General features: G+C 40.5%; 1 protein-coding gene across 3 annotated transcripts in view; it reads left to right on the top strand.

The window, feature by feature from the left end:
- The window catches only part of MACROD2 (mono-ADP ribosylhydrolase 2), an 890,631-nt gene that overhangs the window by 586,071 nt on the left and 277,109 nt on the right, over positions 1–27,451 (top strand). For all 3 annotated transcript variants that reach the window (XM_065682311.1, XM_065682310.1, XM_065682309.1), the window contains exon 7: positions 14,457–14,487. In XM_065682311.1, the coding sequence (XP_065538383.1) occupies positions 14,457–14,487 (31 nt within the window). The remainder of the gene's footprint in view (positions 1–14,456; positions 14,488–27,451) is intronic.

The raw sequence follows: 27,451 nt of genomic DNA, 5'->3' as shown, positions 1-27,451 counted from the left end.
TAAACACTTTGTGGATGTGTCTCCATCTGCTGGAAAAATATTCCCAAGGACCTATGTGTTTTGCCCATATATAACCTCCTCTTTGCTAGCTAATGTGGCTGTTATTTAGAAAACATGGGTGGTAGGTCTGTCAGATGTGGGTGGTGGATGAACAAGTCCCAGGTGGGGAGAACGGGGTTTGAAGGGAGAGAGGCAGAGACTCTTTCCAAAGTAAAATGTACAAAAGGTCAGAGAAAGTGTGGCAATGCCTCTGCGAACAACAATAAAATCCCTTAAACTAGTTAAAGGAACACTTAAAGGACTGGCAAAACAGATGGTGCATAAGTTAAAACTGTACAGGAGCAACTTACCTTCTGCGGCAATTTCAGCAAGACAGTTATTTCTGTGGTTGTTACTCTATCATTCAATCACAACATGCAATTACTATAGCAAACCTTCTGTCACATTGCACACGTTTTCACACTTGTCAGAGGAAAAGTCATAGATTAAACAATATGGTTTAAAGTACTGTTTAGTTATGAATTTCATAACTGTATTTTAATGCAAGACAGAGGCGTTCTGTTGAAGCAGACCTCAAAAGAACAAGAACCAGGGGAATATTGTCAGGAAGAAAACCAAGTATCATTGGCCATACAGATGCCATTAGCACAAATGGAAATTTCTCTGTGTTAATGCCTTTGCATCAGTCTGAAAACACTGCAGAAGTCGCTGCATGTGCAGAACTCTCTGAAGTCAATGGGATCAAGAACTGAAATCAATGGGATCTTGGAGGAAAGACAGAAAAAAGAGCTAGGGCCTTAATAGTAATATTTCCCTTTTTGTTTTATGCAGTCATTACCATAGCACGTGGTACAAAGCCTTTCAGTAATTTCTTAATTCTCTTCAAAGTATTTGAAAACAAAGAAGGTAAAATCAGTTTCTTAAACCTTTGCCATCCACAGATGCAAGTTTATTTCATTCATTTGCCTCTCTGCTTTGGGATTTTGTGTGTGGTTTTCTGTCAGGGTTCTTTTCCCCCTCTGTGTGCTGTATTTGTTCTCCAGAGCTAGTATCTATTTGGCATACATCGCTGTTTAAATGTATATATGCTGCTTTTGTCTCTCACACTAAATGGTTTGCATGAATGATAAAGTATTAGTAATGCAAGTGGCTGTTCCTCATAACGTTTCTTGAATAATAATGCGGCTCTGGTTTAGACCTTTTCATGTCTGTCTTTCCTTCAGGAAAAAAAATTCAAAGCAACAGCACCAGGATCTCAATATGCTTTTTTTTTTTTTTAGAAATGAAAAGGGCATCTGGGGGCAGCTCAGCCAGAAAAGACGGGGAAATCAAAGCGATAGCTGTATTTTTCTGTTCCGTTTTGATTGCTCTGTGAAGTTTTCTTCATTTGGGAAATATGCAGTTAGAGAAAAGACAGAAATCTTTATGGCTTTTCTGCAGTTTTGCCACTTCTACTATTTTAAACATATATGTACCAGTTATAGCCATACAAACCATTTCAAAGTAGGAAGGCTTTGACAAGGCATTGTTACTTGAAACCAATGCAAAAATCTGTCCGGATGATTGTGTTAAATAGGGAGTGACAGAAAATGAGTCGCACTTCCATTTGAGATTGTTAACCTTGTGCTTTTGCAGTGGCACCTATCAAGAGAAAGAACAGGTATCTGTAAGAGAGTGAAAGCTGGAAGAACTTGGGGAAAATATACTTATTTTCTCAGGGGATTTTGTTGGCTTCTTTTGGTTTTGTTTTTAATGTTACTTACGTGTGTGATGGCCTTTCTTGCATTAGCACTGAAGTTTTATTGAGACATCTCCTGACACATTTACTGATGCCAAGTGAAGCATTATGCAGATTCCTTTGATAGAAATACTGTTGGGGTTACTCAGAATGAGGAAACATGTCAGAACCTGCAAACCTGGACTGACCTTCCTTCAGAGACTCCTCGTTTCCTAAGTGCCTTGTTGAACACATTGCCACTGATTTTCTCCCCCCAGACCTTCTTTCAGATAGTGAGTTGTTTTCCATTTTCTGAACCAAACCTATAGTGTCAGAAATGAGGTATCCAGAGTTGTTGACCCATTTTTTGGCAGTATTGGTGCAGCTTAACTTGTCATTCAACAGCAGTTTGAAAGAGGAAAAACAATAGAAATAGGATTTGGATTGCAGCTGAAGTTGAGGCAGGCTTTGCTGCTTGCAGTGTCTCTGAATGAAGCCACAGATGGAGATGAGGCTCCTGTAGCTGCTGCTGTCCTTGCACAGACGCAAGCAAGAGCAAGGCAGGCCCTTAGGAAAAATTGTGAAGTGGATCTGAAAGCAGATGTGCCACAGCTGTAAGGGAAGTGATAATGGAAGCAGTGAATTCAGAACGGAGCGGATGGCAGCAATCTGTCATCAGGGGGCGGAAGGGTGGAAAGGAAAGTGGAAAGGAAAGGAGTGGGGTGACAGCAGAGAATAAATAGGGAGGGGAAAAACACTGCATTGAGGGGACTCAGGATAGCCATAGAAATATCTGTGGAGACTGTGCCTGGGAACAGTAGAAGATAAGTTAGAAAATACAAATAACCTCCTTGGTCTTTAAAAAGAGTCTCAAGTCGTCTTTATCGTGATTTATGTTACCAGACCTCCTCAACAGAATTACAGTCGTGTAATCCACAACTGCTGTTATTTATTCTGGATAAAGAAGGCAATTTTCACTGTGATCTCCCTTGACATTTCCCAAGGTCTACTCTTGTCTCATACCTTTCATCATCATGTACCTCTTCAAGGCGGCTCTCTTACCTCTCTCAAAAAGAAATATGCATTTCAGTCACTCACCCTGGACCAGAGTGACACCGACATTACAGGTTAGGGGAGATCAATTGCATAGCCCTGCTCCTCTTCACCTGGGAGGATCTTTGATGTGTTGACAAGGTTGGAATCCAAGTAAGACATTAACCCACTGTATCACAGTGGCTAAGGTGGCAGGAAGGAAATTAAACAGCATCTTTCTCAACAAGGTATCCTCCCTTTTTCATTTTACAATCTGTGTCAATGGCACTTGGAACTATTAGACCTGCATTAAAATTACAGATTACTTATATAAATGGGAGCTATAAATATCACAAATAGTAAAACTAAAATTGCACCAAGGTTCAGGAGACAGTATGTCTAAAACCTACAAAATTAAGGGCATTTAGAGGAAAGCCTCAATATCCATCTGCCCTTAATTTACCTCATTATTCTTGGTTGTCAGAGAATGATCTCAGTACTACATTAATGTCACTTAATGGCTTTTTCTTGCAAGGTTGGCTCAGATTTGAATCAGACCACAGTAAAGGTGCAGTGGTATTTCCTTGGTTATGTTGGTTTAGATGGAGCTGTAAGGACAGGCTAACCTAGTGTTGGGGATGAAGCAGCTATTGTCACTGCAGTCACTAAATACTTTTGCTGCTGAATACCTCCTTTCAGATGCTTTTATGTTAATACAGTCATGTGGGTTCTTACTCCTTTCTTTTTCTTTTGAAAATATTCTAAATATAAAGCTCATATTGATCTGCGGATGTGGCACAATATTGGTTTGGATCAGGGCCCTACATTCTAAATTTGAGCTCTTTAAGAATGAATTAGTAAGTGTAATGACCTGTGCGCTAGAAATGCTGATGCTGCATTAGGTATGTCCTCTCTTACCTGCCTGTGTGGGCTTGAGCCAGGCTTGCAACGTCTGTGTATTCTGACCACAATGTATGTCTCAGCATTTGCGTCCATTAGGGTGGAAATTGCCCTGGACTACCAGGAGCCTGTGCTGGGGCCAGCAGATCTGATTTTCACAGCTGTGCTCCTGGAAATGAGAGCAGTGCACAAGGCTGAGGCTGTTGTGTAGTTCTTAATTAGCCCTTTTGAGAAGCAGAGCGTGTTTGCTGGCCAGGAGGTGCCTGCTCAGCACTGGCATGTGAGTATTTCTGTCTGAGGCAGGACCGTGCCAGACAGACCTTTTCCTGGACTGTTTTAAGCTCTCCTTTGCCATCACACCCGTGAGGCTGACTGCCATGCAGGATAATCTCATGAAGCCAGAGAAGTCTGGGCCATCATTTTTCATTAGCAGCAATTTTATATTGAATCAATGGAAAGAATATTCCTGTGGTTAGGACTCAAGAGAAAGAGAGTTCCTGAATATGCTTTCTGGCAAACACCTATGATTTCCTGTGCTCAGGGAGAGATTTGTTTCACCTAAATTTAGCTTAGGTGTATAGCTTCACTCTGTAGTCAGCGGTTCCCCATGAGAGCCATTCATTTGACCTGAAACAGCTGAATTACCCTCTTTATTAACTGTAGAGAGAACCTTAGACCAGAAGTCCAGCCTCAAAATGGCTTAACTGAGATGAAGCAAGATCCTAGCTTTTCTCTTAGGGATACACATGGAAGATGATGTCAGTGGATCCTGCAGGATCTTGTGAGTAGAAATATGCTAGAGGGGGTGAGATGCCCAAGAACTGCTTTGAAGGTGGCCTCTCAAGCTAAACAAATGGAATCCCTTAATATAACAGGGTTTTATTGAAGTGAGTGTGATTAAACAGTACTATTAGTCTTCTGAAAATAGTCAATATCCATTTCAAAAGTAGTAAGGGCTGGATCTGTAGTGTTCTTGTGAAGGAAGTTGCATGTTCAAGCTTTTGTTCACAAAATAGACTGATAGCTCAGGAACTCCAGAAGCAAACCTAGCAACTGCTCCATGCTCTGCAGTGCTGAGAGTCTGATGCAATATGGGGTGTGTAGGTGGATGTCCCTTTCTCTTGAAAACAGTAAGGGGATTTCTGAGTTCTTGACAAAACTCGTAACTGTTCTCTACTGGGGCTAAAAGCACATCGCAGATGCGGTTCGGAATCACTTTGTCATTCATTTCAAGCCTGTTTTGGCATGGGTTGGTATAGAAAGTAAAAAAAAAATGAAATCTGTTCTAAGTTCTCATTTGATGTTTTATTCTTTCCTCTTCATCATCTGTGCTTTTGCTGCTTTAATTGGTGTTTGAAGTGCAATGGCTTCTGAACATCCTGGGCAGATGCTGTCTTATAGTGCCAATTATTATGTTTGTCTATATTTTTTTGCTAGGTGAGAGGTGGACTGAAAACTGGCTGAGCTGCTGGGATTAAAGAGTTGTGGTCAGTGGCACAAGGTCCAGCTGGAGGCCACTCACTAGCGGTGCACCCCAGGGGCTGATAGTGGGGCCAATACTGTTAAAGATCCTCCTTAGTGCCTTAGGTGATGGGGCAGAAAAGCACCCCAGCATGGTTTCAGACAGTACAAAGCTTGGAGGAGTGGTCGATATACCAGATGGTTGTGCTGCCTTTCAGAGACTTACACAGATATACGGGAGCAACTCCATTGAAGGTATATAAAGATGATTAAGGGCCTGGACTGTATTTCACGGAGGGAAGTGTTGTGAAAGAGTTCAGCCTGGAGAAGGGAAGGCTCAGCAGCAAGATGTTATCGATGGGTATAAACTCCTGATGGATGGAAGTGAAGATGAGCAATCTCTTCTCAGTGGTGCCCACTGAATGGACAAACTGAAATACAGGAAATCCCATTCAAACATTAGAAACCACTTATGATTGGTGAAACAGCAGAACAGGTTTACTACAGAAGTTGTGAAGTCTCCATCCTTGGATATATTCCAGCCTGACTGGCCCCTGTCCTGGCTGTCTAGCTTTAGTCGGCTCTGCTTTGAGCAGGTGGGTTAGACTAGAGGTGCTTTCCAATCTCAGCTATTCTGTGCTGGTTTAAAAGGTCCAATTTCACTTCTGAGGATTTCTACATACAAGTAATCTATGATTTCTAAAAATGCCTCCCAAGCTGTTAGCCCATAGTTCCCCCATCAGCTTTTCATTCCAACTACATATGTCCAAATAGTTCGGAAAGAAAACAAAACCAAAACTCATCCAACTACTCAGTTTGTGCTTGGGGAAATGAAATAAACCATTTGACCAACTTTCAGTGCAGGTCTTTATACAGGCGGTCGAATGAGCTATTGCCTTTAATTACTGAACGATAGTAAGCTTGAACACTTTAAGGTAATTAATTTGGTGACATTCCTCAAGTAGTGAATCTTAAGTTAATTCCATGCTACGATGCTGCACTGTCTTGCATAGTTCATTGTAGCAGCTGGATTCAGTGTCTTCAAAAATCTGTTTTAAATTCAAATGAAGTTACAATGCACAGCTGCTAAAAATAATTTATACAGGTTGGGAGTGATTCCTCAATATTTTTTTTTTTTGTGTGTGTGTGTTTTGGTTGAAATTTTTGATTATTCCAGTGAAAACAAAACTAAGTTTTCACTCCTTGCGTGAGGCGAGAGACGCAATTTGTCAATGAGAACGTTGCCACTTTTGTGGGAAACGGGTCATGAAAGGAGAGGGTTCCCCACCGCCCCATGATCTGTTTAGTTTGGTAACAGGAAATATTAAATATGTTCTTTTGGCCCTTTTAACCTCCCAGGTGGCCTCTTTCAGTAACTGCCCTTTCGTATAAATAAACAGACTTGAAGAAGTGCAGCCTTTGCGGTAAATATTGACCTGGAGCAGTCTGCAAGTGTGACCAGCAGGGGAAGCTTGTGGAGATCCTCTGAACAACTGCCACACATTTGGCTTGGATTCTGTGTTTTCTGAGTTATGATGAAGTTCTCTACGCGCTTGTTGCAAGTAATTTGTACTCAATAGGAGTCCTTCAAGCTTTCAGTAGCTTTGCAACAGTCTTCTCTCAGTTATCATTTGCCACCCAGCTGTTAGGGTTTTATTTGAAATGTAAATACCGCTGTGTATCATTTTCTAAACCTATTGACCTTCAATTGTGCCATGTGAACTTACAGTCTGGTAGATGAAGGTGCGTTGAGAAGTCGTGAGCCACCGTCCAGAAGGGATGTTTCACATTGGGTCTGAATCTGAACTTCATCTGTAGTTGCTTGACCAGCATTTTGTCAGCCATCAGCATCCTCAGAAAACCTTCAACATAGCTGAGATGTAAACTTCATAGCATTTAAATAGCTGGGTGCTTACGTTTATACTACAATATTCCCCTCAACTTTTTTCAGCACCTGCATGTGCCTGGTGTTTCTAACAGTGCTGAGCAGCTGGGTGTTGTATCTCATAGTGTATCTGGATATTGTGTGAATGAGGAAGCTCATATGAATGCCTAAAGGTTTGTGTGTGTGATCTGCTGTGATCGAGAGACTCATTTTGGAGGCAATATTACTTTTGTATTATTTAAAGATGGATTAATAAACATGCTAGTATGGTCTGTAATGAAAACTGAGCTTAAACATTCCGATTTTCAGTTCTTCCCTGTAATTTTTTTTTTTTTCTCTTCATTTTCAGTATAGGGAGTTGCATTAGAATTCTCTATTAATAAATTTTATTTGTATGACAGTTACTTGCAAAATCTATTGCTCATTGAATTACAGTTCAGAATGATGACAAATACAGAATTTATGGCAGGAGATTTACAGGGAAATAAGTTTTTCTTTATTTTTGTTCCAAGTAGTAGTGTAAGGATTTTTAAAAGGCAACAGGATAGTATTATAGCCAGTGGTTTATGAAATGGTTCGGTTTATACGTTTGATCTAGTAAAAGTAGCAGAATCTGGCTCTGAAATGATTGATATGAAATGTTTGAAAAGTTCCTGGTATCTTAAATATGTATGCATGTACCCTGTGGATATTTTGTACAGCTTAAGAGGTACAGTATGCCCTGAAGGTTATAGGTTTATTGTGCTTTTTGGAGATAGGTGATTTTATAGAGCATGTTATTTTGAAAGGCATCCAAGGCACCCAAGTGCTTTAGGAGCATTGGCTCGTCAACAGGAATATCAGGGTAGCTGATACTGAAGTTACTTGATGAACACTGAAAAACAGTGCTATAACTGGGGTCAGACTGTTTAGGCTCACAGAAATGAAGTTAGGGCAGGCTAACAGAAATTAAGTTAGGGTAGGCTAACAGTCATGGCAAGGGACAGGGAACAGCAGTTTGATGGTTCTCCTGGGGTACAAACTCACCCTGCTTGATGCTAGACTTAAGGATGATTAGTTAGTTTACTTGCATGCCTCTTGCTGTCCCTGAGCTCCAGAGGTCATACTCCTGTTGAACTCTGGGTGTAGATGGTGCTGTCTGTGGTTGTGTGCCATAAGTCCAAGTCTGCACAATGGAGATGAGCTAATCTGAAGCGGGTATGGGACCCCAGATGTCAACGGCGTAATGAAACCTTGGGGGAGTGGTACTGTTGTGCACATCTGATGGTACCTTTGTGTGTGCCAGCTGCCCAAGTGGATGCTGCCAGGATGGGCATGGATGAGCTTGAAGGGTTCCAGTTTTGAATCCTTCTGCTTGTTTTTGCTTGATCGAGGTCCTCTATATTCCCTGCAGGTGCAGCAGCTTGACTACATGCTCCAAGTGATAACATACACCACTCTATTCCCCACCACACATCTCTACCACCCACTAGATTCAAATCATAAAATCTTGTAATGAAAAATAAATTATTATTCAAACAATTGGTATCGTTTAAATTGGCTTACTTTGTGGTTTAGCTGATAGTTAGCTTTCATAGCACTGTGCTGCAGTCTCTGTAACAGCACTTTGCAATGCCACTGTGTACGTGCCACAGCTTTCTGGTGCTGAATGTTAAAAATATATTCATAGCATGCTATCTAAACATGTTTATTTCTGGCAGAAAGCATAGCTTTAGGCAGTAAATACTTTTGGCTTTTGAAGGTGGACATGGCAAGTCATAGAGGTAGTAAAGTGCCAGGAAAACAGGAACATTGTTAATCTGTGATGTTCTACAAAGTTATTACAAATATATATTTATGTTACAGTGAACTTTTTGAACACACACGTGGGAACTTAGGGTGTGAAAAATTCCTTATTATACTTTAACTCTGTGCAGCAAAACTCATTCCAGCATAGGCAGCTTTACCTTGTAATGCTCTGCTTTACCTCTGCAGCGTCCCTCTGGCATTCACCCTCATGAATCACAGCAGAGCAGTGTTGTCAGGGCTGCTCTTAAACAAGCAATTTTCTCTCTGCCCACTCACCTGCCACTTCAGTTCATGAAGCCATCACTGACTGTAAGACAAACAATCTAGCAGAGGCGCTCACTGTACTACTTTTCAGACAAGGATGCTCCCATCACAGAGGAACTCATCTCACTTCAATATTTTTATATAAATCAAGGTGAAAAACAAAAACTCAAGTCAAATTTCAAAAATAATAATCTGAGGCACTGTAAGAGCACAGTTTGGTTAAGTTTTGGGTCAGGTCCTTGGAGCAGCAGAAATGGGGCTTTCTCCTATTGAAGCAAGGATTCAAGTTTTTGCTTATCTGACATGGAGAGTGGTTTGGCGCTTAGGTTTTTGCAGCTTCAGGTCTTCTTTGATCTGTGTTAGTGCTTTTGCAATTTCTTAATGCTGCTAAGTTACTGTAGAGATGGTCTTTTAAAGTGGCAGGCAAGTTAATTATTTTTGGCCTGTGGTATAGTGCTCAAAGCCATGTCCCAGCTTGAAGGGCAACTTCCCACTTGCTGGCAAATAAGAGGGAGAAGGTTAATAGAGAAGTTATGAACAGATAGCTCCTTGCAGTGCTAAGGGAATAAAACAAACAGCTTAGGAGCATGTGAGGCTTCACAGGCTCTGGAGGAAGGTGGTAGGGGAAGGGATGTAACCCATCTTGAGCTGATACAGGGGGGCATCATCTTCATTGAGCACAGGTTGGCTGCTACCTCAGATTACAGAAAAGAAAGGGGAGATGAAAAGGCCACTTCTGGAGCTCACAAAGGAACAAGCTGCTTAGAAGCATAGAATCATAGAATAGTTAGGGTTGGAAAGGACCTCAAGATCATCCAGTTCCAACCCCCCTGCCATGGGCAGGGACACCTCACACTAAACCATCCCACCCAAGGCTTCATCCAACCTGGCCTTGAACACTGCCAGGGATGGAGCACTCACAACCTCCCTGGGCAACCCATTCCAGTGTCTCACCACCCTAACAGGAAAGAATTTCCTCCTTATATCCAATTTAAACTTCCCCTGTTTAAGTTTTAACCCATTACCCCTTGTCCTGTCAGTGCAGTCCCTGACAAAGAGTCCCTCCCCAGCATCCCTATAGGCCCCCTTCAGGTACTGGAAGGCTGCTATGAGGTCTCCACGCAGCCTTCTCTTCTCCAGGCTGAACAGCCCCAACTTCCTCAGCCTGTCTTCATACGGGAGGTGCTCCAGTCCCCTGATCATCCTCATGGCCTCCTCTGGACTTGTTCCAGCAGTTCCATGTCCTTTTTATGTTGAGGACACCAGAACTGCACACAATGCTCCAGGTGAGGTCTCACAAGAGCAGAGTAGAGGGGCAGGATCACCTCCTTTGACCTGCTGGTCACGCTCCTTTTGATGCAGCCCAGGATACGGTTGGCTTTCTGGGCTGCGAGCGCACACTGAGGCTGGCGCATGTTCATTTTCTTATCGACCAAATGCTTGGTGAAGAAATCTTTTCCCAGGGTGAGTTATCTGCTCATCCTCTAGCAAAATGCCTGTATCACAGGTCCCAGAGCACTGGTGATACATAGATAGTGAGATACTCGGAACAGTAGTCTTAACATCCTCAAGTTTGTTCAGATGCAAGGTTTTCTGCAGTAGTGGCACAGGCTCTAGCTAGCAAGGAGCATGACCAAGAAAAAGGTCAAAGTATAGAGTATATGGAGTGCATAAAGTGTGTGTGTGTATATATGTGTGTGTATATATATATATATATATATATATATATGAATAAAGTATATCCAAAGGAATATGTGTTACCTTGAACTTTCTGGAGAAGCTCGTGGTGTTGGTTAGTGTAACACATATAACTACCATCAACCCAGAGATATTAAGAACTTTTGACTTTGTTGAAGAATCAAATAAAAATTGTTTCCTCTTGCAATTTATGAAAAACTAAGACTTTTTAAACAGTTCCAAGTTCTTTGTGAAGATTCAGCAATGCCAGTTTCACAAGGGAAAGGCTCTCAAGCATGTGTGCTCGTCCGCTTCAGGAGATGATGCAGTGAAACCAGAAAAAGCTCAATCTGTGTTTAATTTTATTATTATCTGCTGTGTTATGTGCTGGCAGACAAGTGCTTACCTTGTATGTGGCTGGATTGTGGCAGAAATGACACTGGGATGCTGGTGCAGAATGCCAAGCACTTAATTTGAAGACAGTCTTTGCTCTTTGGAAGCAATTATTAGGACTGCAGTAGGAGGCAGCTGGTCATGTAGATGTAGCAATTATATTCATCTAATGTATAACAGTTAATACATTGCAGCTCAGTGTGAACTAGAACCCCATGTTGTAGACAAGCCCTTAAGTATTTAAATACCCAGGTTCCTCCTATTGAAATGTCCTAAGAGTCCAACCTGGCTTCCACATGGTGACTATTGTAAGTTTTCCTCATGAAACTGCATTACATTTCATCCTAATTAACACTGCTGCTGTAGCCTTAATAAAGAAACACTCAATTAAAAAGTACCAGAGTCTGAGTACCCACATGCTCTCCTACAGGAATTAAATCACTCTCAGCCTTAAAGTGTTCATGCAGCTGATTTGATTTGTCCTCTTTCTCTAGGTGATGGCAGCAGCATAGTAGTAGTAAGCTCTCACTCTTACTACTTGTGTTTTACTCCAGAGTTACATTTGTTTTGAGTGCTGTCAGCCCTCAAAGTAAAGCAAACACGCTATTTCAGTAGCAAAGAAATTAAAGGTTAGTCAATAAATAGCAGTTACCAGCAACAAATTAAGATGAGAAACATTTTATTGTGGAAATGGGAATGAATATTTCCTACTGTGAACCTGAATTTTTTATTGAAATCAAACACATAATTAAGATTTTATTATGCACAGAAAAGGTTAGCAACCTTAACATCTTTTGTCCACAAGCCAAATATTGTAGTATGTTGATATCCATGCTGTGAGTTCCCCATTAGGCCTCTGCCAGTAATTTCAACCTGGCATCTAGACTAAATTGTCTCCCTAGGAGCCAAGAGAAACACAGTTGAAATGTGATCTCAGGCGCAGGCCTTTCTTGAATGAATAAAAGCACTGTCACATCTTACGAAATTACATCTGCTGGTTATATGCTGTGATCATCTCTGAATGAGGGAGAGGGCAGAGCTCATCTAAGTTATGGCACAGACTGGTATTCCAAAGGAACTTGATGGGATTTTACGCGCTCTTGTAGCTCCATTCATGTCTCAGCTGCGTGACAGAAACTGAAAGCAAGGTAATGATTATGACGTGTCTGCACAGTAATTTTCAAGTAGGTGTTAAGAATCACACACAACACACAAATTACTGGCTAAAGCTTGCTAAACAGCCTCAGAGCAGCGTGTTCTGTGAATGGAGATGAACAAATGCAACAGGTGTCTGTCGTGCAGTGCTGAAAATGCAGTCATCTGATCTCTTCTGCAAGCAGGGCTGAAAAGGAAGGCTAGTCCCCTGGAGCCCACGGGCTTCCCTTAGGGCTCCCAGCTCCAGGGGCCCAAATAAACACCGTTGCAGTGTGAGATCTAAACAGCATATTCCGAGCCCGTCCAGTGGCTGGTCTTGTAAATCCCTTTAAGATCACCATCTAGATTTAAGTAGCTGCATCTTGCTTGGGCACCCTATCAGCCTGATGCCCTTTGCTGTGCATAGGTGATAAACCTGTAGCAACATGGAGGCAGATGGTGCATGGTTCTTCTTCACTGCCCAGGGGTTGCCCAGCCATCTCGGCGCACGGTCCCCCACAGTGGGTGCTTTGTCCCATACGTGGGCATCTGAAGTCAGTGGTGGCAGTGCTACTTCCTGTGTGCACCATATGTGGTGTTGCCCAAGGAGCTGTGGGACTGATGGGATTTCAGATGTGCTGCAGGACTGTTTGCCCGTGCCCAGAGTTGTGGGGCCAGTGAGAGGAGCAACCTTGAATCCTCCATTACTCATTCCGTGTGGCTAATAATAGTATCTAAATCATGAGCTGTTACTAAAGTTCTGGCAAAGAATGGCTCCAAATAAGTGTTGTGTTTTCCATTATCTCTTAATGTGAAGCTTCAGCAGTGGTGAATTTTATAATCTGTTTCTAAACCGGACAAAATCATCCTTTATGCCTCTCTTATTGCTGGAGCATCTGTTGCCACCTCAGCCTGAGCTCTGTAACCCTGTGGATATTTTTTCCCCCTACTCCATTCCTCATTTCCTTAAAGAGCTGATTCGTTGTGATTTATTGGGTACAAACTACAAAGCTAAGTATTTTTCAGGATGTAAGTTGTAGTGGTTGTGAGAAGGAATGAGACTGTAATTCTCCCCCACTTTATTTTAGTTAAGTATTTTCAGAGGGGAGGGGAGGATGTATTCTTTCCATTAGACCTCTCCTTTCTTAATCACCATTCCCTAATTAATTCCCTGGTTAAATATAAAGCAAGCATTAGCTTTGAATGATGTTTTCCTGTGCGATTAAGTAAAGAAAGAAGAATTCCTTTCTTTTGTATGGTGACTCATTGCGGAGGTATCTGGAGGGAGCCTCAGGGTGGATATTTGAGACTTTGGTCCCAGGTGCTCCTGTACCTTTGAGCTGTGTTTGCTGTCAGTCTAGAGGTGGGAGGCAAAGGTGCTATCACGTATCAGTGGCACACAAAGAAAATTGTCTCTCTTGTGAAACCACGGCTTTGGTTTCTCCTGGTGGAAAACTGACTCGGGCTCACAGAAACGCGAATCTACAGCTAGGAGAAACATGAACGGGTGTTCTTGCTTTCACAGTGTCTAGAACCATCTCTTGTGGCGTGATGCATTTTCTGTGATGTCCAAGCTGACCCAAAAATGTACCTTGCCTTTTCACCCAATGTCTTCTGGTTCATGTCTCTGAACCGGTTTGCAAGCCTTTGACTTGTTCCAGTACAGCTGTGTTGGGTCACACCACAAACCACATGTCTGAAAGAAATGAGGTTAAAAATGAAAGGCTCTCAAACAAAAAAGGAGGGTATAGTGAACTGAGGGCATGGCAAAGAGGCAAGGGAGGGCAGGGTTTAAGCTGACCAAGCTTATTTTACTACTGAAGAAACATTGTCTAACTCTATCCAGAGAATATGACCTTTTCTTTTTTCTACTGTACCAGCTTATGGTGTTAATTTTTAGCTCATGGCATTAATTTTTAGCTCAAAAGGCAGTTTTAATAATGATTCTAAGTTCAAATGTTGCTCATAGCTCGAGATGAAAAAAATAATGTGCCTTTGTTAACATGGCAGTAAGAAATACATATGGAATATGTTTCATATAAGGACATGAAAATGCCTATGAATTGACTGCTCTAACAGTGAAGGCTGCAACATCTAATCTCGGGGTGTTGGAAAACAGGCATTTAAAAATACACTTGGTTTTGATAAAAAGTTCAGCAAAGAGAAATCCCACTGATATTTTTTCCCCTTTCATTTGTTTTACAGGCATTTCCCTGTATTTCAACAGGAATTTATGGTAAGTACGACCTTAGATGTTGCTTACTGCTTGCTCAGTTTTTCTATTATTACAATTTTAAACAGTCATATTTCATATCAGATGTCATTTTGGAATGTAAATCTATTTATATTGTGTTAAATAACAGAGACCCAAAACCTTTGAATGTGACTAGATACCAGGGTGCTGATAAGTGAGGTACTGTTGTGCAGCCCCTAGCACAACCCTTAGCCTGTGAGGCGAGACCCACAGCTGTGATTACACTTCTGCAGCTCCAGTAACCCTTAAACTCACTACTGTGGCTTCAGCAGGGAAAAATAGGCTTCCCGATGGCCAAGACTGGGTAAAAAGTGTATTTTTCTCAAGCAAATTTGCTAGAATAGCATGAAATTGTCTTAGCTCCCTTGAGTTGTGATTCCACGTTTTTAGTTTATTAATTTACATGCAAATGAAGAACTGGAGGGGGAAAGGGTTATTACAAAGTTTGTCTCTTGCTTTGTTGTAAACTTAAGGCAATCCATCACGAAAAGTCAGCTGCTTTTTGGTTGACATTGTGGAAGAAGTGGGCATGATATTTGAAGGAGGAGGAAGACAAGCTGTTCCATATTTAGAAAAACATGGAGAAATTTGGAAGGATGTGCACGTTACTAGGGGACAAAAATACTGTTTCATTTAAAAATGACAGAGGCTGATTTTTTCCTTTCATTTCGGTTCAGTAGGTGCATAGGTTGGGTTACTTGTACCATTGAAAGGTTTTAAAGAAACATGATAAGCAGCAATAGATTCAAAAAACGCCGTCATCATGTAACACCGTAGTTTGACATAGCTGCCGCTGTGTGAAAATAACACAGTAATTTTTAGATAAAGTAATTTTAGTTTTGTCTAATCATGCACTGCAGATGTAGGGGGAAGTGACAGGAATATTTAGGGTTCTTTCTTCTTTTTCAAGGACTTCTAATTTGAAATTGACTGCTGATTGTAAATCCGAATTAGGCTTCAGAAGGTAGAATCTAAATACTTCGGCGTCCTTTTCTGTTTGAGTTGCATTTCCAGTAGTGCAGAAGAACATGCAGATGCCATTGCCGCAAACACTAGAACTCACAGGATGTGGTTTCCAGTGACAGGAAACCTTTTGCTCTGTGTTGGTCCTTAGCTCAGGTCCACTTCTTGAACTTTGAGGAGAGCTCTATGTTTTAGTTCTGGACTGTTCAGCTTCAATCTTGATCTTTAATACAGGCACATTTTTGTTATTAGTTTATGAAAACAGGCAAGACATGGAATAAATATATGGAAATTACTAGTAAGTGGAGTTTACAAATAATAGGAGTTCATTTAGTGGTGGCCTTGGCAGTCCTGGGGTAGTGGTTGGACTTGACGATCTTAAAGGTCTTTTAGTCTAAAGGTCTAGTTGATTCTATGGTTTTCTTTTATAATTTTCCAACCTAGTTGATTCTATGATTCTATGAGTTTCTTTTATAATTGGCCTAGTTAATAGAAAAGGTTTCAGCAGGTGAGGAATATGATTCCCTGAAGTCAGTAAAGAAAGTTGGAAAGGATCTCTGGTAGGAATCTCTAGTTTTCTTTTCCTGAGGTACTGGCTGCTTTTCTTGACGTTAGCATTGATTTTAACTGGAAAGCCTTGGCACTACTGAAACATTATGTACTGTGGCAGATGCTGTTCAGTAATTGTTTGCTGTTTTCACCTTTGGAAATGAATTCAGACGCATTTCTGCTAAAATCCGCTGCTGCTTTGTGTCGGTTTGTTTGTTTGTTTGGAGAATACAATCTCTAATTGATTTTACTGTTTACATTTTAATAAACTTTGTATTCCTCAATGAAATAAATGCCTTCTTTCCAGGCTCTCAGACATTCTGCCTGAAAGCAGTAATTAAACAGGCAGTCCTGCGTCAGGCTTCAGGTGTCAGTATTTTCAGGAATGTTTGATAGCAGTTTCAGTGCTAAAATTATGCAGTGTGATGTGTTTGAGGTGTAAAGTACACCCAAAAGCCGCAAAGCTATGCTTTCATCTTCCTGGTTTTGTTTGGGTTTTTTTCCCCTCCATATATGCACATTCCTTTAGATCAAGTCAGCGTCTAGACAAGCAAGTGGATCAGCTTCATTCCTGCTGGCCTTGCTGATTAGTATTGCTTCATGTACCTTGCAGTTAACACTGAACTATCCCAATAAAATGTTATTGAAGGAACACACTGCCTTGATTTCTCACCTTAGATCCACACGAACAAATGCTGTCCCTTCAGGAGCCTTTGGCTGAGAATTGGGTTTCACCTCCAAATGGAAGTGGGCAAATCTGCAAGAGATGAACTGAGTGTATCCAATTTAGGAATCGGAATTGTGCTCTGCTTCAAATTCTTGTAAAGGCTTCGATTATTTGAGTTTTCTGTTATTATCAGGAGAGAGTAGTCACGCTTCTCTGGAAAGCAATCCTTTCCTGTTTGCATCACTGCAGAGCACTCCTTTTCTCCCATAAAAAGCAAAGCGGGAAGAAACAGGCAAGCAAGCTTCTTTCCGAGGTTTTGGCTAAGGGCAGATAGCTTTTCATGAGAAGGGTGTTGGATAGAGGGAAGGTCTGCCTTTCCTCCCCAAACACTTTCCTGACACTCCATCTCCACCCATAACACTGTGGATGTTCCAGCTTGAATGAGTTAAAGCCCCGAGAAGGCTGTTTGCCATGAAGGCACTGTGCCAGGAGACAAAACTTTGATTTTAATATACTCCTATTTAAGGAGCGCTGGCAACAAATTCACTCATGAGGGATCTTTGGTTTGGGAGTCTGATAGCTTCAAATGAGGGATTAAATCCTTAAAAAATGAAGTGGAAAGCAACCGATGCTGAACGTTTGTAAGGACTGCAAAACAAGTAAGAGCTTAAAGGCACTCGGGGTGTGGGGGAGGAGGTGCTATCTTTTCCTAAGAGATCCCCGTCACCTCCAAAATGCTTATAAACTGATAATCAAAGAAAGAAAAGGTTATGAAGAGTCATATCCCCATGGATTCCTGGGTTACTCTCTTCTGTTGCAATAAATGCTTTCCTTTATATCCAAAGCATGAAGATTCCTAAACGAAACTGCTCAGGAGGAGCACAGAGGCCTTGCAGCACTCCCGTATCACTGGGGAGGTACTGGAGTATTGAGCAACAGATCCTCAGGAGTGGTTCAATAACAGTCGAGCAGGGCAGTCTTAACCTTATCACAGCTTCTCTCAGGCCAGCTATGTTTTTAAGGATTTTCTTCTGGTTTGTCTCTTTTTTTTTTTTCTTTGCCTTTTTCAAAGCAGTTTTACTATCTGTTTAAAAAAAAAAATAAATAAAAAGTAATAAAAATAAATCTACTGACAAATATGCAATCCTGAGGGTAAAAACTGTTATTTTAGGCTGTAGTGTGTCAGATTTTCACCTTATACACAGTGAATCACCATTTACACATCCACTTTCCCCATAATTACCATCTCGTTATGTCTGAGGTACTGCCAGAAGGAGGGAGGAAAAAAAAGCAGCAACTTTCCTCAGTAGATTTTACGGCAGAACACCTCATTATAACGCCTTTAAGAAGCTATCCCCTGATTCTGGTGTTTGCAGCCTGCAAAGTGAACAAGGATGCCTGATATATAGTGCTCCAAACCTTACGAGCTGCAAAATTAAAGCACGGCTCTGCAGATGGATATGAGAAGACAGGAATTTTCATGTTTGTCACAATACTCTGTTGAGAGGTAATTGTGGGGTCGACTACATATGGAAGGAGTTGAAGACGTTACGGTCTATGCACACCTATTTGTTACTTTCTTAGTGGTATTTTAAAGTAGTACAGTATTTGGCTTCTGCTCCCAGATACTTCTGTTGGCAACATAAGCAAGTATTTAAATGTTATGTTAAATTTGAGGGGGAAAAGAGAAAAGGAAAGAGGGAGGGAAAGATGAAACTAAGAGAAGTCTCCAGTTGTTTTTTTTCTTTGTCTCTACATAAGTATAGGTGTATATTTTGCCTTAGCTTGACTTTCACTAAAATGATAACATCTGTCCTTTCTGAGAAGATAATGACAGCTCTTAGGTTTTGTTATGAATGTATGTTTGAATTTCTTTTTAGAACACAGAGAAAGGGAAAGAAAAAGACTTGAAGCCTTGAAAGTGCAGAATGTCTGCGGTGATTTAGGCAGTGGAAATGCAGAGAGGTTCACCACATTTTAAACAGCTTTACTACATTGGAGTAAGACTTGTTTCTTTTAGAATCAGGCCGATTATGCTTACTTGTAACTTTTGGCCTGGTCATGGCAAAACGTTGCAAGGTTAAATTTATTATGTGTTTCTAAAGGAGAGTCTGAAAAGCAAGCTTAGAAAGCAAGGAGAAAAAAAGCAGTGTGCAGTGTGTATAGGGAACAGAATCATATAATACGCTCTCAAGGCAGGATGCCGGGAGGTATCACAGATCCTCTGCTCTGCTTTGTCTTTATCTGGGGAGAGAGGTCCCTTGTTCTAGTGCCAGCTCGTGTCACAGCTGTCCTGACCTCCAGTGTGTCCTCCTCTGTATCCAAAGAACGATTCATCCTGCCAGTCCTCAGAGGGCTGTGAGCGTATCCATCAGCTCTTCTCCCTGTGAGGTGATCCCGGATAGATTATAACAAGGGATTAACCGACAGGTGCGCTACTGAAGAATTATAAAAGCCCTCTGAAAATCTGAGTCAGAAGACTAAACCAAATGTTTTCTAAGGCAGAATAAATTCCTGACACGGGGCTAAAGGTTGAGGCAATCTATTTCCATCTTTCCCATCCGTTTTGTCTCATTTTCTGTTGGCATTTCATTCCTAAGATTATATGTTTCTTTAATGAGCAATTCTAATAAGGGTTGTGCTGTGTCTTTCTGAGGAAGGAGTTAGCTGCAAATTTTTTTCGAGCAACTATACACAAACGTATAGTGACTGTGAAACAGTCTCATATTTATCTCCTGCTTGGTGCTTTGAGTCCCTGTAACCATCACAATGGCCCGATGCTGTACGTGATCATCAGCATTTGAATTTTGTGATGTCAATTACGGTGACCTAGGAAAATGGATATTATACAAATTCTCTGTGATGGGGGGGAGAGCGAAAATCCAGTAGGTCACATAAAGAAAATTCTCATTAAGAAGATTCTCTTAACTAAGACAATTTTATGATCTGATCAGCAGCTCTTTATCTCTCAACTCAGACTGCATCGTTTTCTTTGACACTACTGTGTGGTTTTAACAGTAATTTTTTGTAAGTCATGGGAAGTTAATTGCATTTCGTTATTTACTCCATGATTTGTCTAATGTAATATTTTAGCAGAGAGGAAGCTACATAACTCATTTTTTGCTGCTGCTTTTGGGACTGATCACCAGTTAACCGAGATTATTATTAAAATTAATAATTGTAACAGCTCTGAAATGACTATTATAATATTCAAGTAATCCTAGAAATCTAATTACTACTTGTATAAAAATTTGTTGCATGCATTATTTAACAGTGTTCTTATTTCAGACAGTGCCGTGTCCATGATATTAATTGATCTCTTCCCATACTTTAAAGACTAAAAAAATTATTACTGGAAAGTGTAAATCAATGAGCTCTCAACAGTCTAAAATTAACATTCATATGACGTATTTAGTAAGAAGAAGCTCAAACTTGATTCCAGACAAGAGACTTTAATAAGCTCTCCTTTTCAGTGGAAACCAGCATTTTATGGATCCTGTAGTTAGACTATCTAGAATTTTATCTATTTTGAAGTTCTTGCTGACTGGTCCAACTTACAGCATTTTCCCTGAATATTAGAGGACAAATCCTGTCCTTCATAAAAATAGCATTTAGTGACTGTCCTTAGAAATTTCTCTTTGAAAGCTTAGACTTTTGGAGACTTACTACTGAGTTGCTTCATGGCCTTGCTTTTTGTCTTCTCCTTTTTTTTTTTTAGTAAGAGATAGAGAGCCTGTTCTGTTCTAGAGAAGAGAAGGCTCAGGGAAGACCTTAGAACAGCCTTCCAATACCTAAAGGGGCTCTACAACAAAGCCGCAGAGGAACTTTTTACAAGGGCATGTAGTGATAGGACAAGGGGGAATGGCTTTAAACTGAAAGAAGGGAGATTAGGATATTAGGAAAAAATTCCTTACTGTGAGGGTGGTGAGGCACTGGCACAGGTTGCCCAGAGGAGCTGTGGCTGCCCCATCCCTGGCAGGGTTCAGGGCCAGGTTGGATGGAGCTTGGAACTACCTGGTCTAGTGGAAGGTGTCCCTGCCCGTGGCAGGGCGTTGGAACTGGATGAGCTTTAAGGTTCCTTCCAACCCAAACTACTCTGTGATTCTGCCTAGTTACTGTTTTTAAAATCTGCAGAAGTATAATGAACTTCAGCTTTACAGACTTTACAAAGCTTTGGCTCCTGTGTTAGGCTCACCACTTTGAGTTTAGATTTGCTTATATCAGTTGCCCCTTCAATCTTGCAACTTCTGCCCACACTCTTTAACCTCGCTGTCTTGGTTCTACTCTGCAAGAAACAATTGCTCATGTGCTCTCATGTTCTTATTTCATAGTGGCTTTCATCTTGAAGCTCCTGGCATGGCTCATGTCTAGTTGTTTTTGTAATGAGCTACATAGATATCTGCAGACTTTATCTGAAGAAAAGCCATAGTATCTCCAAGGGCATCAAACCCACATTGCCCTTAAGGTGCTTTTCCCCTTTTTCCTGTCACTTTTTTTGTATTTGTTTCACAGGCAAACCATTCTGCACAGCATAAAAGAGCCGGAATAAATCTCTGGTATTCAGAAAGCATATTGCTGATAACACAAACAGAGCTTCAGCTGGTCAGATACAATGTTTGTTTTGGTACTTGTGGTTTTCCATTCAAAGAATTAAAAGTGTCTCAATTACCATGATGAAAGTTAAAACTCTTTATTGTTCTAAAGCAACAGCATCACTTAATTATCTTTCCTAAATTTTCCTGGCTGATGTCAACAAGATAATCTTCTGTTTGGTCTGTGGCTTCACAATCAGGAAAGGTTGAAGCTCTTTGAAGTTAATTTGTTAAGAAGTGAATTGAAGTTAAGAAAATAAAGATATATGGACCTTGTCCTGGAGACATTAAATTAGCATGAGACATGAAATATAAAATACTTCTTGGTAAAAGACCTAGATATGATATACCTATCAGAATTTTTTCTTTGATGATGTCTTGCCCCTTTACCCAGAAAAGAGCATGTCTCTAAAACTGAACTTGGAGCCCAATCTGTTAGTGCATTCCACCATTTCCATTTGCTTTAATGAGTATGGAACATAGCACGGCATTGAGGAAGAAGCAGAAGGATGCCGAAGCTCAAAATTATGCAGTTTCACCTCATTTAGTTTTAAAGGTATAATAAAGAATGAACTGGCCTAAGATAACTTAAAATTACTGTCGCAAAGAGTTAAGAGGCTACTAATCTAATCATTTAGATACCAATTTAAATCACTAAGTAAACCAGTTAAGCTTATATATTGCTATTCATGACTACTTCTCTACATTTCATCTTGGGAGGTCAGCATTTGGAAGGCAAGACAAAGGCATGCTCTCTTAGGTTTCGTTTCTCTGAAGCCCTGAGTAACCTCATCCATGTTTGAAATTGTTCCTGCTTTAAACAGAAGGATGGAACGAATGACCTCCATAGGTGCTGTAACCTTCCAACCTGTTTTTTTCTGCGATTCCAAGATTCTTGATGTTTTCTTCATTGACAAGCAAGATTCGTACCAGGGAATCACACCATTACCTCAGATTCCTTGGTGAGATCTCATCAGGTGCTAGAGTAAAGCAGGTTTTCTTTTCAGAAGAACATGGTGGTGTTGTGTGTGTCTTTTAACCATATTCATGATTAACTGTAGTGTGATGATTTAGTTACTGTAAGACATCTTTTTCATACTTTCCCCATTTCTACAGAAAATGTTGTATATGAACTGTGTTACCCCTGAGTTTTAAACGCATTGTAAAAAGACAGCTAGTTTAATGCTTTCAGTCAAATTTCATGATGCAACTAAGCTTCCTTGAAAGGCTGAACTGAATAAAAAATTAATCTAGTTAAAGAAGAATAGGTATCATCTTGACAGCTGTGAGACTACTCCTGGGTTTGAAAACCTGCACTAGAGGTGATGTGTGTCATATTAGCAGTGATTTCGTTTACCCATGCACTGTGGCATAACTAGTCTTGTATGTAATCTTAGTTACACAGCACACATTCTCAATACGTGAGCTGCTAGAAAAAAATGCCTATGGTACAATGTTTAATCCTAGATCATCACCCACAATCATTGTAATACCGTGCAGTTGTTTTATCTGACATTTACAAATGAAAACTGTTAGATGTTTTCAGTTAATATTGAATCCCACTCACAGTATAGAACTTACTTGATGAGAACAGAACAGTTATACTAGTCTGTGCTCCTGTATACTTAAATAGCTTTTAAAAGCCTTGAGAGACTAAAGTTGAACAGGAACAGTGAGAGTGGTGAGGCCATGGAACAGGTTGCTCAAGGAAGTTGTGAATGCTCCATCCCTGGAAGTGTCCATGGCCAGGTTGGACAGAGCCTTGGACAACATGGTCTAGTGTGAGGCATCCCTGCCCGTGGCAAGGGGCATCAGAACTTGATCTTAAGGTGCTTTCCAACCTGAACCATTCAATGATTCTGTGAACAGTATTTGTGGTGTGACGTATATCAAGTAGTTTTACAACAAAGTATTAACTGTATCTTTTTGAACTTCTGTGACTACATTAGATAGTAAATACCTGAAGTAAACAGCTCCTCTTTCTTATTCTTCCCTTATTTCTAGTGCCCAGTGATAGGTCTGGTCGCAGAATATTGTGGAGCTGCCCCTTATTTGTTCTGATTTTTGTTCTCTATAGCAGACATTGTCTTTTAGTGTGTATTTATATGATACCTGTCATCATGGGCCTTGTCAGTGCTGGAGACCCTAAATACGAATATTGACAGTCACCACGTGAATAAATCTATATTACCATGGTCATATCTTGTTTATATGTTTGATGTCTGAAGGTTCTTAAAGAAGTGTGGAAGAAGTGTGTGTGAAAATATTGGTGCTTTGAGGTGGCCTGTGGAAGGTAAAAATGTATTGTTGTTAGGGCAAATACTTTCTCTTCATCCTGATACAAAAGAAAAGATCAACAGAACAAACCTGCTGTTCTGTGTCTCATCAAAGTAGCTGAAAGACAGTTTAAAGGTGTCTCTGCCTCCAAGGGTCGTTCACTGTGGTGTCCTTTTTTTCTGCATCTTTGTTAGATAGGAATGCTGCCATATATCATTGGAAAGGGCAACTGCTGCGGAGGCAGGAGAAGAATAGCAAAGTCAGATGATTCAGTGTAATGAATGACTAATCCTCTTTCTAAGCCAGCATCCTGTTTATAAAGACTTATTCTGCAGTGCTGCACACCACAGATCTCGGTGGTGGATGTGTTAATGGAAGGCCACCTTGGGCAAGGAAGAGAGCTGTGCCTTTTTGTCTTCAGAGCACATTTAAAGCCACTGTGTGCCACTATTGGAAACACATTCACCTTTCTTCTGTCTGAAGATGTGATACCCAATACAATAGTATAAAATTAGCTGAATTTCAACAATGGAAGGAAGCATCTATTACAGTGCCCTGAATTTTCTTGAGGGAAAAGGGATTACTTTTTTAAAACCCGAATTTCTAAGGCAATGGAAAGTTGGGTTTGTACACATGCTTTGAATTTATGCAACGAGTAATTTGCTGGTGTGTAAAATGAATTGCACGCATGCATTGCCAGGAATGAGGTATTATTTCTCAAATTCCATATTAATAATTATTAACAAAAAAAATCAGGCTGTTATGGAATTGTTTCCTATTTCCTTAATCTATCAGAATCCGATTATTCAGTTTAAGCTAGCTGTGTGTATCAATGCAATATTAAACAGCTTGTGAGAACACGTGAGGTTTACTGCAGAGGAAACGCAGCAAGAGTCAAAACTTACCTTTCTGTAAGTACTGCTCAGGGGAAAGTTTGAATGCTTTTAAGAGCTTCTGTATAGAGCAGAGCCATTGCTAGTTTTGTTTTCTTAGCAGTAACAGTATACATATTAAATTCCCCTTCAGGCTTACCTAAGGTAAGGTATTCAGAAACAAATGTGCACCTTGTTGAAGAGTGTTAAGTCAGAAGTTCAGCATGTCTTAACAAGGTGACTACAGAAATAAACGTGGATGGCCTCTTTGTGTACCTGCCAGCCTGCCAACCGTTTGCTGAAGAGCTGGGGAGGGAGGGGTGGTGGGAAGTCACCTTCTGCTTTAAAACACACTTTGGGTCAGCTTTGTGCTCAATAGAGCCACATTCAGTTTATTTCTGAGCTGTCACTGCTGCAGAATAGCGCCTGTTTGAGGGGTATTCTGTGAGAAGACTAACTGTAATTGGCAATCCATTTCTTCATTTCCATTCTGTGGCCAGCCTTGACGAATTAATCACAATCAAATACAGGCTGCGGGAAGGGGGCAACCTATGTAGCACAGAAGAAAAATGAGGCCTCATGCCAGCATGACAGACTAATCTTTCAGTTCACCCCATTAGACTGAACGAGGGGACTTGTTGGTGTGCCTGTCGCCAGCACGGCCCATAAACAAACTGTTCACTCTCAGTACTAGGGTTTGGCAGGTGCAATAAAGGTTATTGAGTGCCACGCGGGACCTCCTTGATCACTGCTGTGGGATGGGGATCACCTGGATTAGTCCTGAGGAGGAAGACTCACTAGGCTGTGGCTTACGAGGTGCCTGGAGTGAGCTCGACCTAAGCGATGTTGTGATTTTGTGTCTGATCCCATAGGAACTGAGATGGCTCCTTGGTTTGGGTGGATCTGTTATGGCTACTGTACAAGAAGCCTGTCACCACAATGATTATTGCTCACCGGTCTGAGCAACTATAGTCTCTGAAGTCATGCCAGGGAATAGGACCTAGGTTGGTTCCAGATGGAGAGGAAAGAACAGTAGCCTGAAGAACTAGATTTATTTTGTCAGCTATGGAAAAAAACTTGGGGTCTTCTGGTAGATATTTTAGTTAGCTTTCTTCTTTTGTACTTGTTGGAATGGCACAGCACATCTGTGGCTTCTAGGGTTATATTTGGAATATGAGACCCTGTTTTAACTAACCTACTCATAATAATGTTCTTTGTACTATCTACTGCTAGGATTTTAGGTTTTTGAATGCTAACTAAAATGGAAACAGAGCTAAATTCATGCTGGTGTAAGTCGATATACATAGGTTTCAGAGAAGCTATAGTGGTTTATAGTAGCTGTGAAATATTCCATTGCATTTAGAGGAATAGATGCTGCTTTATAGACCCTGTTCACTTTGACTCTAATTTCATTGACTTCAGCTGAGGAGAAATCTGGTTCAATGTATCATACCTTTCTTATAACTTTCATTTTGGGCAGAGAAGACTTTGTTATCTTTTTCTTGAAAGAGTATCTAGCCCCTTGGAAAGAACATTACTTTAAAGTCTGATTTGTAAGCGATTTGTGTGTGTCTCTCTTTTTATTCCTTTCAATATATTAGTTATATACAAAAGAGTGGAGCGCTTGCTTTCCTGTATATTACTAGATGATAAACCATATCTATCATTTTCCAATTTCGTTTTGGACAATGCAGCATATCGCTTCTTTTTTTCCCCTTTCCCTTCTCTCTGTGATGTTTGAAAGAATGCTTTAACAGAAATAATGTACAATACCATTTATAGGCTAATAATTTACTGTATGTCATGCTGTGGCAGTGGAAGACTTTCTGTCCCCTTCTGTTTTCATTTCTTTCTGGAATAAGAGCATTAAACTTTTGCTTTTCGGAGGGTTGGAAGTATCCCATATGGAAAATATCATCTTTCATCACACGTTGTGACTTGTTCTGTCAAAAGAAACCAAATTCTGGTTTGCTTAGTCAAATTGAGTAGCACTTACAGGTCACTTGTTGAAGAAAGTACTGTTCAATGTGAATAATATTATGCTGATCCTGCCTGGGGAGGGTCTGCTTCAGACATCCCTGAGCTGAATAAGAGCTGGTATAAATGTCAGCACATTGTTCCAGCTGGCAGGCGGGTAGCGTGTTTTCTGTATCCATTTTCCTGTTTCTCCGTTCTTGTGATCAAAAGCGCATTTCTAAAATGGAGAAGCTGACAGCGTGAAATGTTTGGCATTTAGATGAGGAAAATGCAGAATAGGAAGATCTAGAACCTAATCTTAAACCAGTTAAACCTTAGGATAAATCAGCTGTTCCAGCAGTGACCAGTGTGTGGTGTGTAGTTTAAGCTTTATGTAACAGTTCATTATCTAGTGTTGGAAAAAATGAGTATCAGTTTTATGCAGAATGCATATTGATGTAAATTGCCCGGTGTAGGCTGTGAGCTGTAGACAGTACAATCATAATAGCTTTTCAACTGGCACAGTTTTATGGCTTCAGGACATTAATCATTTTCTTATGCATTTAATTGCCGTAAGGTAGTTATATCTGTGTCCATAATAGGTGCTAAACATTATGCCACTGATAGGTTTTTAACCATTCTTTTTGTTGTAACTAGTAAACACAATATAGCAGACCATTATGAGTCCAGAATATATTTTTTAGCCAAGTGCCATTAGGAACATTACTGCTGTAAGACAACAACATTTTGAGCTATATTGGCTAACTGATTGTAGTCTTACGGGGTTTTTTTCCTGGCTTTAGGAATGAGAGAAGAGAACAATTCAATCACCACGCATGATTTTTGTCTCTTCTGGAAAAATAAAGCCTAGTTCCCAAAGTGAACAGAAAGGAAAAGTTGCTGTGTTTTCCACAGTGTTTAAAACAAGTATTGAAGAAAGCAGTAAAAGAAAGTTGTGGACGTAAGAGGGATCAAGTCACTGAGAATGATAAAATGTGGAGCCATGATGGTCAGTGCTCTAGGAATCTTCTGTTTTATTTTGCCATTGACTTCATAAGTTATAATTTACT

The sequence above is a fragment of the Lathamus discolor genome, chromosome 5 (assembly GCF_037157495.1).
Source record: "Lathamus discolor isolate bLatDis1 chromosome 5, bLatDis1.hap1, whole genome shotgun sequence".
In the NCBI taxonomy this organism is placed as follows: domain Eukaryota; kingdom Metazoa; phylum Chordata; class Aves; order Psittaciformes; family Psittacidae; genus Lathamus; species Lathamus discolor.
This window is presented reverse-complemented; position numbering and strand designations above follow the sequence as displayed.